We start from the raw sequence: 12,618 nt of genomic DNA, 5'->3' as shown, positions 1-12,618 counted from the left end.
GACACTTAACAGGTTAACTAAGGTCGGTACTTGAAGTCTGAGCTATGTGTGATAGGAGAGACAATGAAGTGGTCTGCATTGAATAGAGTTCTCTCTCTCTCTCTTGCTCTCTCTCCCTCTCACTCTCTCTCTCCCTCTCTCTCTGTCCCTCTCTCTCTGTCCCTCTCTCTCTCTGCAGGAGACGTGGTACTGGCCTGGTGCCGTGAGCGCTGATGCAGTAGTGATGAGTGGAGTCCGTTGTGCTGGAACTGAAATGTCTCTGTCTCACTGCCTCCATCACGGAGATCACCTCAGCTGCCCTAAAGGAGGAGCGCGACACGCTGCCGGAGTCTCCTGCTCTGAGAGTGAGGCCACATTCCATAATGCCTACATCTCATTGTACTCCAGGCCTGGTCCTAGTTCTACAGTGTGAAATAATGCAAAATCTGGTAGCACTTTACTAGACAGATCAATAATAAGTGGGTTTTTGCTATAATAATAATATAGTAAGTTTTTCTGATGAAAAAAAATAATGCTAATGTTCAGTTTGTCTAAATAATAATTTGTTATTATAACGTTAAACAGTGGCTGACCATGTTTAGATATGACAGACAAGTAAGAAAGTAGAAACAAGTGAATCAGTATTTTATAGCACTAATACCACATAGTTTCAGCAGAACTGCATTATTTTGGGGTAACAACTGTAATATAATAAAAAGCCTGCAGTGGTTTAAAAGAATTGGGGTGATGTGTTGGTCAAGCTGTTATGCTATAGGACACTTTATCCCTGTAAATGTAAAAAAATGTACATTGACTGTCTAATTATTAAATTTCACTCACTTTTGCACTAATTATTTTGTATGGAAAAATTAACACTTAATTAACACTTAATTTCTGGGTAAATATAGTTTTATTACCAACTATTAAACACTACAATTACTAACTCTTTTTTTATTAACAAGAAGAAAATTAGCATGTAATATTTAGGTTAGTGTAACTTGTTATTTTACCATTTTATTACCAACATGTTACCACTATAATTACCAACTTCTCATTTCGTAACAACTAAAGATTTAGCATGTCATTTTTATGTTAGTATAATTTGTTACTGTAATGTTACTATATTATTACATACTTATTGCCAATCTGTAAAACTCATAGGTGTAATAAGAGAGCTGGATAATGACAGCTTGTACAGCACTCTGTTGATAAATCAGTCGACTGGAAGTTAAAAGAAACCCGCTCTGTGAAGTTACCTTTAATTTGTGTACAAAACCTAAACTGGAATTAAACTGGGCCTTATTTTCACATAGAAAATCAACAAAACAAAACATCTTGTAACTAGGGGTCCCCAACGTTTGCATACAACTGTACAGCTACAAATATCGATAAAACTGAAAAGCAGTGTTGCAGTATGTCAGTATCACTGTTTTAGACGCTACATCACCCTCCTACCTGAAAACTGTAAGAAGTGCTGATTAAAATTGTGTTTTACTGTTTTATTGCATTTTCATTTTATTTTTTGCTTTCTCCTCTTCGAATTAACAGACTTTAATGACTGAGTATGATTACATTTGGTGGGAGTGCTGAGCCCTAATGGTGACTTAGGTGCAATGTTTATACAAAGAGAAAATAGACCAGTGAATTAAAATTTATATACATAAAACTGTGTTCTCTGTAGAAGAAAATCTACAGTTCTAACTGGGGTGCCCAAACATTTACATGCAACTGTATGTTTCAGTGGTAATGAATGTGATTAATTTCCTCCCTCAGCCGCCCCAGACCTGGTGCTCAACCCTCAGGTGGTGGAGCAGACCACGTATATAGAGGATCGACCCATGTTCATGCTGCAGTGTGCCTACGAAGAGAACTGTCTGGCGTCCACCTCCAGCTCCACCCCGGCCAACTCTTACCGCCGCTTGCTGCGCTTCTCCTCGCAGATCCACAACAACGGCCAGTCTGACTTCAGGCCCAAAGCCTCCAGAGAATCCTGGGTCTGGCACGACTGCCACAGGTCAGCAGGCTAAAAACTATATTGGTCTTTGGTCAGATTGGTCATTCTCACATGCCATGCACTTTCCAACAACATAGTGAACCCTTAATGTGATGTAGTTAGGAGCTGGCCTGCATTATTTTCTACCAAAATTCTTGGACCATGTGATCGGCTTGATCCAAACCGCTTTGGTTTGGATGCTCACAGCACAGTAAAACAGTAAAACAACACAGTGACTGGTTACAGGGCTCATTTGCATATAGTAGCCATCTGTAATAGCGGTATTGCAAAGTCTGATGTTGCTGTAACGATTAAGGAATGTGCTGATGTAGAAAAAGTGTACAGATTTGCCTGGACCAATAATTAACAATAACAAATTCAGTCAAGAATTATGACACAGATTGGTACTTGGTTAAACAAGCATGAAGAAGCTTCAGAAGATCTTCAAATGTAGAGAGTTGTCTCTACAAGCAAAGATCAGGATTGTCCAGGCTATGGTATTCTCTGTGGTTCTTCATGGATGTCAAAGCTGGACAATAAAAAAGTACTGATGCCTTGAACTTTGGGAGAGTTCCATGAATGGAAGAAACAAAAAAATGGATTTTTGACCAATTCAAGCCTCACTTCTCACTCGAAGCCCTAATAACCAAACTGAAGCTCTTCTTTTGGACAGAGGAGGGGAACCAGTTCACCGGAAAAGAAGTCTTTGGAACAGTTGAAGGTAAAATAGGAAGAGGACGACAAGCAACTAGATAGATAGGTTCAATCAGAAGGCTCGTGAACAAGCCATTTAGAACCCTATGACTCAAATAGAAGACAGGGTATTCTGGAGAAATACTACCCAGTGAGCCAAAAGACTATGACCACCTGCCTAATACGCTGTTAGTCCTTCACATGCTGCCAAAACAGCTCCGACCCTGCCAAGGCGTGGACTCTACAAGACCTTTGAAGATGCCCTGTGGTATCTAGCACCAATACATTAGCAGCAAATCCTGTAAGTCCTGTAAGTTGCAAGATGGAGCCGCTGCAGATCGAACTTATTGTTGAATTTGCACTTGATCAGATTGAGAGCTGGGTGATTTGCAGGCCAGGGTCACACCTTAAACTCTTTGTCATGTTTGTCAAACCATTCTTGAACAGTATGTGTAGTGTGACAGGGTGCATTGTCCTGCTGATAGAGGACACTGCCATCATTGAATATCTTCGCCATGAAGGGACGTACCTGGTCCGCAACAGTGTTCTTGTGGGTGGCAGGTGTCAAACTGATTTCCAAATGAATGCCCAGACCCATCCAAAACGTTTCCCAGCAAAATGTTACCCAGAGGATCGCACTCCCTCCACAGACTTGTCCTCTTCCCACAGTGCATCCCAGTGCCATCAATTCCTACTTTTGTTGGTGGACAGGGGTTAGCATGAGCTCCAAAAGCAGCACAGACGGTTCTGTTGGTTTGAACCAGACGGGATAGTCTTCGTTGCCCTTATGCATCGATAAGCCTTGGGCGGCCACCATCCAGTCACTGGTTCGTGCTTTGTCCCTCCTCAGACCACTGCTGACCGTGAGCACCCCGCAAGCATTGTTTTCAGACGTGCTCCGACCCAGGCATTGGGCCGTAACGATGTGGCCCTTGTTGATATCTCACAGGTCATCAAGCCTGTCCGTTTCTCCTACATCTAACACGTCGATTACAAGGACCCACTGTTTGTTTATCCCAGACCTTGATACAAGATATTGTAACATGGTGTTACAATGTTATTCACTTCATCTGTGTCATAATGTTATGGCTCATCTGTGTATATGTAAGCACGATAAGGAATTCAACAGGAATCTGGACCTTACAGTTAAATATTGGCGAAATGCTTTGGAAAGTAACTTTAGATTTTTTGGCAAAGTTAAGGCTTTCATAACTCTTGTCATACCGATTCCCCAGCCAAAGCAATTTGTTTTTGCCTTTTTGCCTTTTCAGACATTACCACAGCATGGAAATCTTCACTCATTATGACCTGCTCAGCTTAAACGGCTCCAAAGTAGCAGAAGGACACAAAGCCAGCTTCTGCCTGGAGGACTCTGAGTGTGATGAAGGTTAGTATGTGGGTGTTTGCAAGGGATTTTAAGGGATTCTCTTTAGACTGCAGTAGCTGTAGCCAATATATTATTAAATAAATCTCTAAACTGACTTTGTTTGTGGACCGCTCTCTGTCCTTTTCAGCATCTACAATCCTTTAAGCCCACATTGCTGATGTATACTGTGTTGTCGTTTATCCAGGGATTGAGAAGAAATATGAGTGTGCCAACTTCGGCGAGCAGGGTATCACGTTGGGCTGCTGGGACACGTACAGACACGACATCGACTGTCAGTGGGTGGACATCACTGACGTAAAGCCTGGAGATTACATATTCCAGGTGATCTTTCTTCTTGCTGTGTTTTTCTGGCTTTAGGCTCCCTGCAAATGAGGTGTCTCAAAAATAAGCTGTATTTTTGTATCTGAATTACACCTTGTTCTAATAGCAAGCGAAGCGAGCGACAGCAACACAACCAGAACGCTTCCGTTGTAAAGTTAGCTGTCTACACCAGGCATGAGTCTGGGAATGATGTGCCATGATCTGAAGTGCAACAGAAAAAAATTTGAAACTAATCCATGAGATGAAGGAAAGAAGGGAGATGACCTTTCTTCTAAATTTTAGAATAGAAAATGAACCTCAGTTTTGCAAAGAATGGTATATTTAGCTGCAGTAGCAACTCAGGTTAACAAATAAATGTTATAAATGTTAGCAAGGTAAGTTTGTTAATCAAACAACCTTTTACCTGTGATTTCAGGTATTTATCATTACTGTTTTACCACCCAGGCCCAATCTGCATGCCTCTTGGTTTTGTCCCAGTTGCAGGAATCTGAGGCCTGCCAAACCTCTTACAGCAGTGGGCACCAAAAGCCCTCCTGAAGATCCAATTTCCTGCAGAGTTTATTTCCAACCTGTATCTATACTGTTGCATCTTATCCAGCCAATAATGGACTTCTGTAGAACTTAATTAGCTGGAACAGCTGGGGCAGGTTATGCGTGTAATTGAATCCCACAGGAAGGTAGATCTACTGGAGCAGGGTTGGTGACCACTGCCTCAAAGCAGGGTACTCCACCAATAGGCCGCTGACCACAAGCGGGCTGTGAAGAAACTGCTTGAAGGTGCCAATACTGATGGGTCCATAGTGGGCCGGTAATGGCCCAAAGGATAAATGATATTGATACAAGTCATGCAACAATGGCCCACAAAGCAGCTTTGTCTGTTTTTTTCCCTTGCCTCTAGAAAGAAAATAAAATTCCCCAAAATTTCATAAAACATTGAAGCATTTCACTTATTTTGCAGTTCCACGTGATTTAAAGTATAAAACAAGCTTACGTTAGCCTAATCTGTTGATATTTTATGTTCAGTGATACACATCACATATTGTTGCACCCAACATTGCTGTATTGAAAATTTCTCAAAAATTAATTTTAAACCAAAATGTTTTTATGGACTAGTAATAAACAGGTGGTCCTTGAGGAGGAATAGTTTGAGTACCCCTTCCTTAGAGTATCCTGATTAATACTGTAATGTGACAGCACAAAGCAGATACAAACTCAATTTCCTTATTTCAATTATCTGATAAATATAGACCTGAGACTCCAATGTGAACATGTTTATATGGTTTACCATCTGAAGAAGTTTAACTTGTCTCTTACAGATTGTCATTAACCCCAACTACGAGGTAGCCGAGTCAGATTATAGCAACAACGTTGTGAAATGCAAGAGTCGATATGATGGTCATCGTATATGGATGTACAACTGCCATATAGGTAAGACACATTGCTTCACTTTAGTTAGTGTAATTAGGGTAGATAACTTCATTAGATAATATTACTAGCTACAGTCACGGCAGAAAATGCACAAGCATAATGGCGCCACATGAGCAAAGGAGTTAGACAAGGCTGCCCACTATCACCATTATTGTTTAACCTGTATGCTGAACATATAATATGAGAGGCAGACCTGGAGGAAGATTATTGGGCATTCAAGATTGGTGGAAGAAACAACAATAACCTCGGATATTCTGATGACACGACACACATAATGGAAAATCAGGAAGCTCTGAAGACCCTTTGGAACGTTAAAGAACCGAGTGAAAAGATGGAATGTCAGCCCAATATAAAGAAAACAAAGGTTTTTGGGAAAGGTGGCTAACTTTACCATTGATGGTGAAGATGTAGAAGTGATGGACAGCGTTTGCTTTGAAAAATTATTAACAACAATGGACTCAGCAGCCAAGAAATATGACACAGTTTGGCACTCGGCAGAACAAGAATGAAGGAGCTTGAAAAGATCTTGAAATGTATTGTGTCTCTAGAGATCACTTGTCTAGAATTGTTCAGGCTCTGGTCTTTTCTGTAGTTCTTTGGTTGAATTTAAAACTAAACAACAACAACAAAAAAAAAACACTGGTATTGGTGAGCACTTTCAAAAGTGGGCAGCAAAGAAAACAAATGGATTCTGGACCGAATCAAGCCTCTCTTCGTACTCTAAGCCCAGAAAAATGAACTGAAGTTCTTATTCTGGGCATATGATGAGAACAACCAATTCACTGGAAAAGACAGTTATGCCTGGAACAGTTGAAGATATAAGAGGAAGGGGATGACCAGCAACAAGATGCATGGACAAAATTATCATGAAGAAGCCTTTAATAAGTCTGAAGACCCCAAGAGAAGACGGGACATTGCTGAGAAACACTATCCAAAAGGTTGGCAGGAGTCAACTTGGCTTGATGGCACTTTTTGGCCACCCACTTTCTGCAGCATCCTCCCACTTTTTGCACAATCCTCCATCAAAGCATATGCCTGAGGGACAAAATAATTTATTTTTCCATGCGCATCACCCATAAACTGTGCGTTAAGAGGCTAATGTGCCAGTTTTCTACTAGACACATGGGCAGAATGCATCCAATTTGCATCTAAAACTGGCAGAAAAGGTTTAGCATCATTCTAAAATTCCAAAATCAGTGCAGTTGAATCACTTTCACATTAATGCATCGGAGCATTTTTATACTTTAACTCTAAACACACCCAAAACATTTTGGAATGGACAGAGAACTTCTTATATACTGGTGCCCTTCTATTTGTTCTCTCCACAGGAGGATCGATCGGTGGCGAAACAGAGGAGACATTCCCTGGCCTGCTGAATAACCAGGTGACCCACAGGTAAGCGACGGGGGCTTTCATGGGACAGCAGAGATGCCATCAATCCCAACCACTACAACTCCAGAGAGCACTCAGCATCAACACACCAGCATAAAACCTCCAGTACCACAAATGCAATCAGCTCAGGATGCCTCAAAAACCCACCTCAACAAGAATGGCTGAAAACCCCCCACTCAAAAACTGACCCAGATAAAGATGCTCCAGAAGCAACCTCGACACAACTGGCATAGGATGACCAGAAATAACCAACTGTTGTTGGCCCCACAACACCCTCCACCAATTAGTGAAATATATTAGTGTAGTTCTTACGGAAGAACTTTCGGTACAACGTTTGAGAGACAAGTTCGCTTGATGCTGAACCCCTAAACTCAGTCAACTAAGACTTACCAGCTCATCTGCCGCCAGTGTTGGAGATGCAACTGTGGATTTTTAAGGGAATTCTGATGCACTTTTTTGTAGCCTAAAGGAACTCAATGTTCATTCTGCGAGTGCAGAGAATTGAGAGGACTTCTGAAAATTCATCTGAAAGGAGCACTATCTGGAATCTATATTAAGAAAGAATTTGTTGCCTGAGCATATATTGTGAAGTACTACAGTACTAAGACTGACGCCTTGCCAGTAAATATTTTTTTAGTGTCTTATGATTCTATATCAACACAATCTTGGGGCTGGTTGCACCAACATGGCAAACAGCACAATCCAGTGGCCAGTTGTAAGCGTAATGGGTTGTAACTTTCTAAGCCTAAATGGGAGACTGTAGCTCCAATTGGCCATAAAATAAATTTTCACAAAAACCAGACATGAAATATACGCAGTGCTAGTTATTCGGAAATGGCTTTCCTGGTTCATCGAGAAGGTAATTAGTGATTGAAGCAATTGGGTATCAGAGCTAATTGAGATCTTCAGAGAAAGAATTTGACAGTGCCTAGGTTTCCATCCACTATTTTTTGCATATTTTGGCATAATTGATTAAAAAAGACTTGAATAAAATCAGCAAACACTGCACACAGATGTTTGTCCGTTCACTTCACTTGGGTATATATTTTGCCAATAAAAAAGAAATGGTATAAATTATAATGGAACCACATTTGCTCAATAAATAATGTAATGATCCATGTTTCTCAGAAGGGTTTATACAGACATAACATTGACATTTTTTTTCCATAGCAACAAGTAACAAGTAATAGGTACATATATAGCAACGAGCACTCTTGCTTAGAAATGCTATTGTTTTTACATGGAGTGATCTTATGCCTGGCCACAATTGCAACAGGTGTACAGTCCTTTCTAAAAAATCAGTGAGCACTTAAGATCATCTTGGTTAAGACCTGTTGGTGAAACCAGCCCCTGGAGCATTAGAGAAATAAAACACATTGTAATTTAAGTTTGATAAATGCATTTGAATCAACAGAGGTCTTGAGGTTTGAATCACCATTTAGGACTTTGTAGCCACAGGTCTATCCACCATGAAGTCTGCATTCATGCAGTGGATCTGGAACTGACCGCAGCTTATCTAACCTGCGTGTCTCAATGAATGAGAAATACATTTACATTTGAGAATAGACTCATATAGATGGGTGACATATTAAAGGAAGATAGGAAGAAAAGAGGGGAGAACGTGCAAATGTTTCCAGACACGTATAGAGCGTGATGTGGCATATAAAACAATGCTGACCAGATCCAGGTCATCTCGAGGAGCTTCAGTCACAAAGACTGCTCAACTGGCTATTGTTTTAATAATGACTAAAATGACCTCTGCAGTTAGATCTACAGGAAATACATCAGCTGGAAATTGCACATCCAGTGATCCAGTGAATGTGGTGCTTGTGCTTTAGTGCAATACATTAGAGCAGCTGTTCCTCAGGTGACTAAGATCATCAGTGCAAGACGTGACCAGACTCAGCAAGAACAGTCTGTCCACTACCACTTAGAGAGGGATATGATAGTGGTCCACAGAGATGTGGAAACTGGGAGAGTGGATTAGTAGCGAACATCAAGAGAACACTACAGGCCTGAATGCTTGACCCCTGTCTTGAGGGTGTCCTGTACTGGGATGGTTTGGGTCCACTTCTCACCTTAGAGCAAGGGGTCACTGCAAATCTTCTGTATGCTATGACGGAACATTTCTATCCTGGTCTCTTCCAGTATTACAATGTCCCCATCCACAGAGTACAAATGGTTTCATGAGTATGAAAAAGATGTAAATCATGTGCTATGACCTTCACAGTCACCAGATCTTGACCAGGTCGAACACCTATGGGAGGCGTGTTAGCACGCATTCTCCACCACCATCATCAAAACACCAACGAACTGGACGGAAAATTATGTTACTTTTTCCTTTAATTCATCACCTGTCTGTCCATTTGACTTACAATCCATCTTCCTCATCACTCGGTTAGCATAGCATGTTCAGACCACATTGTCACCTAGAAAAGGCGGCCATAAACTTGCCGATTTTTGATGAGAATTAAAGCAATTACTAGCAAGTGACACTAGTGTAGCATTCCAAAGGAATCATCATGCAGAACTGGACCCTGAGTGCTTTCAGAAGAACAAACTGGACACTGCCAACAAAACATTCCTCTAGCAATCACGCTGAAAACATCCAGTCCTATAATCTATCTAGTTTTTGTTTCCTTTAATTTCATTGTTACCTTATTTCTTTTACTGTTAATCTGCCTATGACAACTCTAATAACAGCTAATATACACCTTCTACTTACTGCATTTAAGGTCATATCAAGGATTTGAATTTGCTAGAACGATTGTAGCTTCAATTAGTAACTTATTTTAAGTCAGGGACTTCAACACTTCTTCTTTTTTCTTCTTTTTTGGTTCAGAATGTCTTTTTATGATGTTGATTCTGTTCCAACGGTGCTATCAAAGATATATCCTCTGTTTTTAGAGGGTACACATCATGATGTGACTGATTAACCTTATGCTTACTTGAATGGAGCGTAAAATTCCATACTGTGCGTTTTTTTTGAATATTGTTTAGCAATAAATAAACGTAAGCATTCAGCAACAAGAACATGTTTGTCTGTGTGATTGTTTGCAGTTTTCTCTCTGTTCATGACTTTATTTGTGGAAGTGGACTGTGGTGCAGACAATGGTACACCCCCTTTAAACACTGTCCCCAAATCCCTCAAATGCCTGCTCTTTTAATATGAGGTGTACAGTCAAGGTTCATTCATTCAGTTTCAGAAAGGTCTTATGTGCTTGAAGCACAAAATCGATTCAGTGAAACCACTTTAAATACTTTGAAGACATTAAGAGAACAGAGATTTGGCTTGCTTGCCAACAGGAGATGGTAAAAGTTTAGCAAGCCTGGCCAGCTGTGTAAAACTTGGTATTTGAAACACAAAAATTGGTGGTCTGTCCATTGATGTCCGTAATAATCCATTTTTATGCAACGGGGATTCCAGCTGCATATCGCTGCTATCGGATCAAAACCTCGTATCTCCAAAATAGTAACCTTACAGGAGAAAGAAAAAACATACTTTACTTTTAATGTAAGTCAATGGAACCAGACATCTTTTCATGTCATTTTGGTCCTTTTATCATAAAAATTTCCACACAATGTAAAGAGCAACAGGCATTTTCAAAATATGTCAAAAACTGAAAAATGGAGATAGGAGGTTTTGTTTTGACAGCAGCGATATGCAAATAACAGACTTACTCCATCAGTGGCTTGTTGAAATAGCTGCGAAAGCTCATACTATCGCTCAATGGTCAGCATGCGTATTTATATATTTTTAACATTATTACTGTAAAGGCTGTTCTTTTTGCTTATTCTTTAGAACTAAAGACTGCACATTGCTTAGCTCTACAGGTCTAGGCCCTCGTCTTTCTTTGAACATAGCTTATATTACAATCATGAAGCTAATGACAGAGTTGTCCATCGAATAGTGTCAACGAGCGCACCATCGTCCCCAATTTCAGGCTCCACCTTCACATGGTGTTGGATTGGTTTAGAAATTTTAATATTTGTTTCCACCCCAACAAGTCTACGTTCCTGCCAAAATTTAGCGCAAAAACACTCATGGTTTCCCCAGACGGGTATTCTCGGTATGAGATTGCCTACATAGTGACTTCATGAGGCATAAATAAGCATTGAATAAGCTAATTTTTAAAAGCAATACAATTACAATGGCCTTGTAATGCACTGGCTGCTTATAACTGCGTTATTAAGTCAGAGCTCGGATGAATTAAGCAACACTTTTATTTGTGTATTATACATTCAAGTCTTTTGCACAACTGAGGTGTCCATTTGGATGCGCTTATTTTGACTTATCAAGCTAATCACTGTAAACTATCTTATAAAGCCAATACAGACGAATAAATTGACTGGCCATTACTACTTTATAAAGCAGTAACTACAGTGAATTAAGCTTCTTTCCAAAGCACTTGTATTGCTCTTATTATACATTATTGAGACTGAGTCCAGACTGAGGCCAAGAATGGTTCAGCCTAGTTACTGTTTAACAGTGTAATAACAATCAACCAGTTAATTATCAACTACTGTTTGAGGTTAAGGCTTAATAGGCACATTCTAAGGGTATTAAAATGTCCCCCAAAACTGAAGCATATGTAAATAATGTATCATTCACAATACATATCTGTTCAAACTAAAATGATATGGGACAATATGTTTGAAAATGATCAGTTTAATTAGGACATAACAGGGTTATAAGTGGTCTGACACTTTAGTCTAAGGGCCCTTATGCCAATACAATGTAATTTACTTCATACATAATCTGCAAATACTAACATATGTTGCTTATAAATACTCAAGTATTGCTTTTTAAATGTTATGCAAAGCTTATGCATGTGTCATTAAGTCCCTAAGTAGGTAACCTTCACATAAAGTGTTACCAAACTTTCTGTAGATTATGGTCAGCCTAGTGTGGCTTACAAATCAATGTGGACCACATGAGGGCGCTGTTGTTCCAAAATGAAGAGAATCCACCACTTTTTTGGTGTCCTGAGAAACAAGGTTAGGTAAAAGAGAGCTGTAAGACTTTTAGCTGTTGCAATCTGAGAGACTTGTACTCATGCACTGTCCCTTGTTTCTTCAAGCCCCTACCAAGATTCTGAGCCTTTGAGGAAATTCTTAGTGCTTGTGTTTCCGAACCCTGGCGGCAGTCCAGCACGTTCCTCCACTGGCTGCTACTTCAGACCAGCAGGTTTACATTCCATACAGGTCAGTGTATACGTTGGGCAGGAACAGCAATACGTGAAGATGGATGTCCGCATGCACTCTGCTCCTTTAGGCCCACGTTTGCTTATTCAAGCGGACTGTGCTCTCCAGGTGATTTATGGCCATCAACCTGCTCTCCCTCTAACGAAGCCTCGGTGCGATTTCAACTTGGTTTTACAAACATAAATGCCCGAGGCTCTCTCTCTTCTTGGATCGCTTTCCC

General features: G+C 40.3%; 1 protein-coding gene across 1 annotated transcript in view; it reads left to right on the top strand.

Annotated features, from left to right (window-relative positions):
- loxl2b (lysyl oxidase-like 2b) overlaps positions 1–10,226 on the top strand; it is a 60,219-nt gene extending 49,993 nt beyond the window's left edge. Inside the window, exons 9-14 of the mRNA XM_036598337.1 lie at positions 179–344; positions 1,753–1,993; positions 3,937–4,052; positions 4,237–4,373; positions 5,690–5,801; positions 7,130–10,226. Of these exons, the coding sequence (XP_036454230.1) occupies positions 179–344; positions 1,753–1,993; positions 3,937–4,052; positions 4,237–4,373; positions 5,690–5,801; positions 7,130–7,200 (843 nt within the window). The 3' untranslated portion in view covers positions 7,201–10,226. The remainder of the gene's footprint in view (positions 1–178; positions 345–1,752; positions 1,994–3,936; positions 4,053–4,236; positions 4,374–5,689; positions 5,802–7,129) is intronic.
- The last annotated feature ends 2,392 nt before the right edge of the window (positions 10,227–12,618 follow it).

Source organism: Colossoma macropomum, unplaced genomic scaffold (genome assembly GCF_904425465.1).
Source record: "Colossoma macropomum unplaced genomic scaffold, Colossoma_macropomum, whole genome shotgun sequence".
Classification (NCBI taxonomy): domain Eukaryota; kingdom Metazoa; phylum Chordata; class Actinopteri; order Characiformes; family Serrasalmidae; genus Colossoma; species Colossoma macropomum.
The sequence above is the reverse complement of the archived record's forward strand: the minus strand, read 5'-3'. Positions and strand labels throughout refer to the sequence as shown.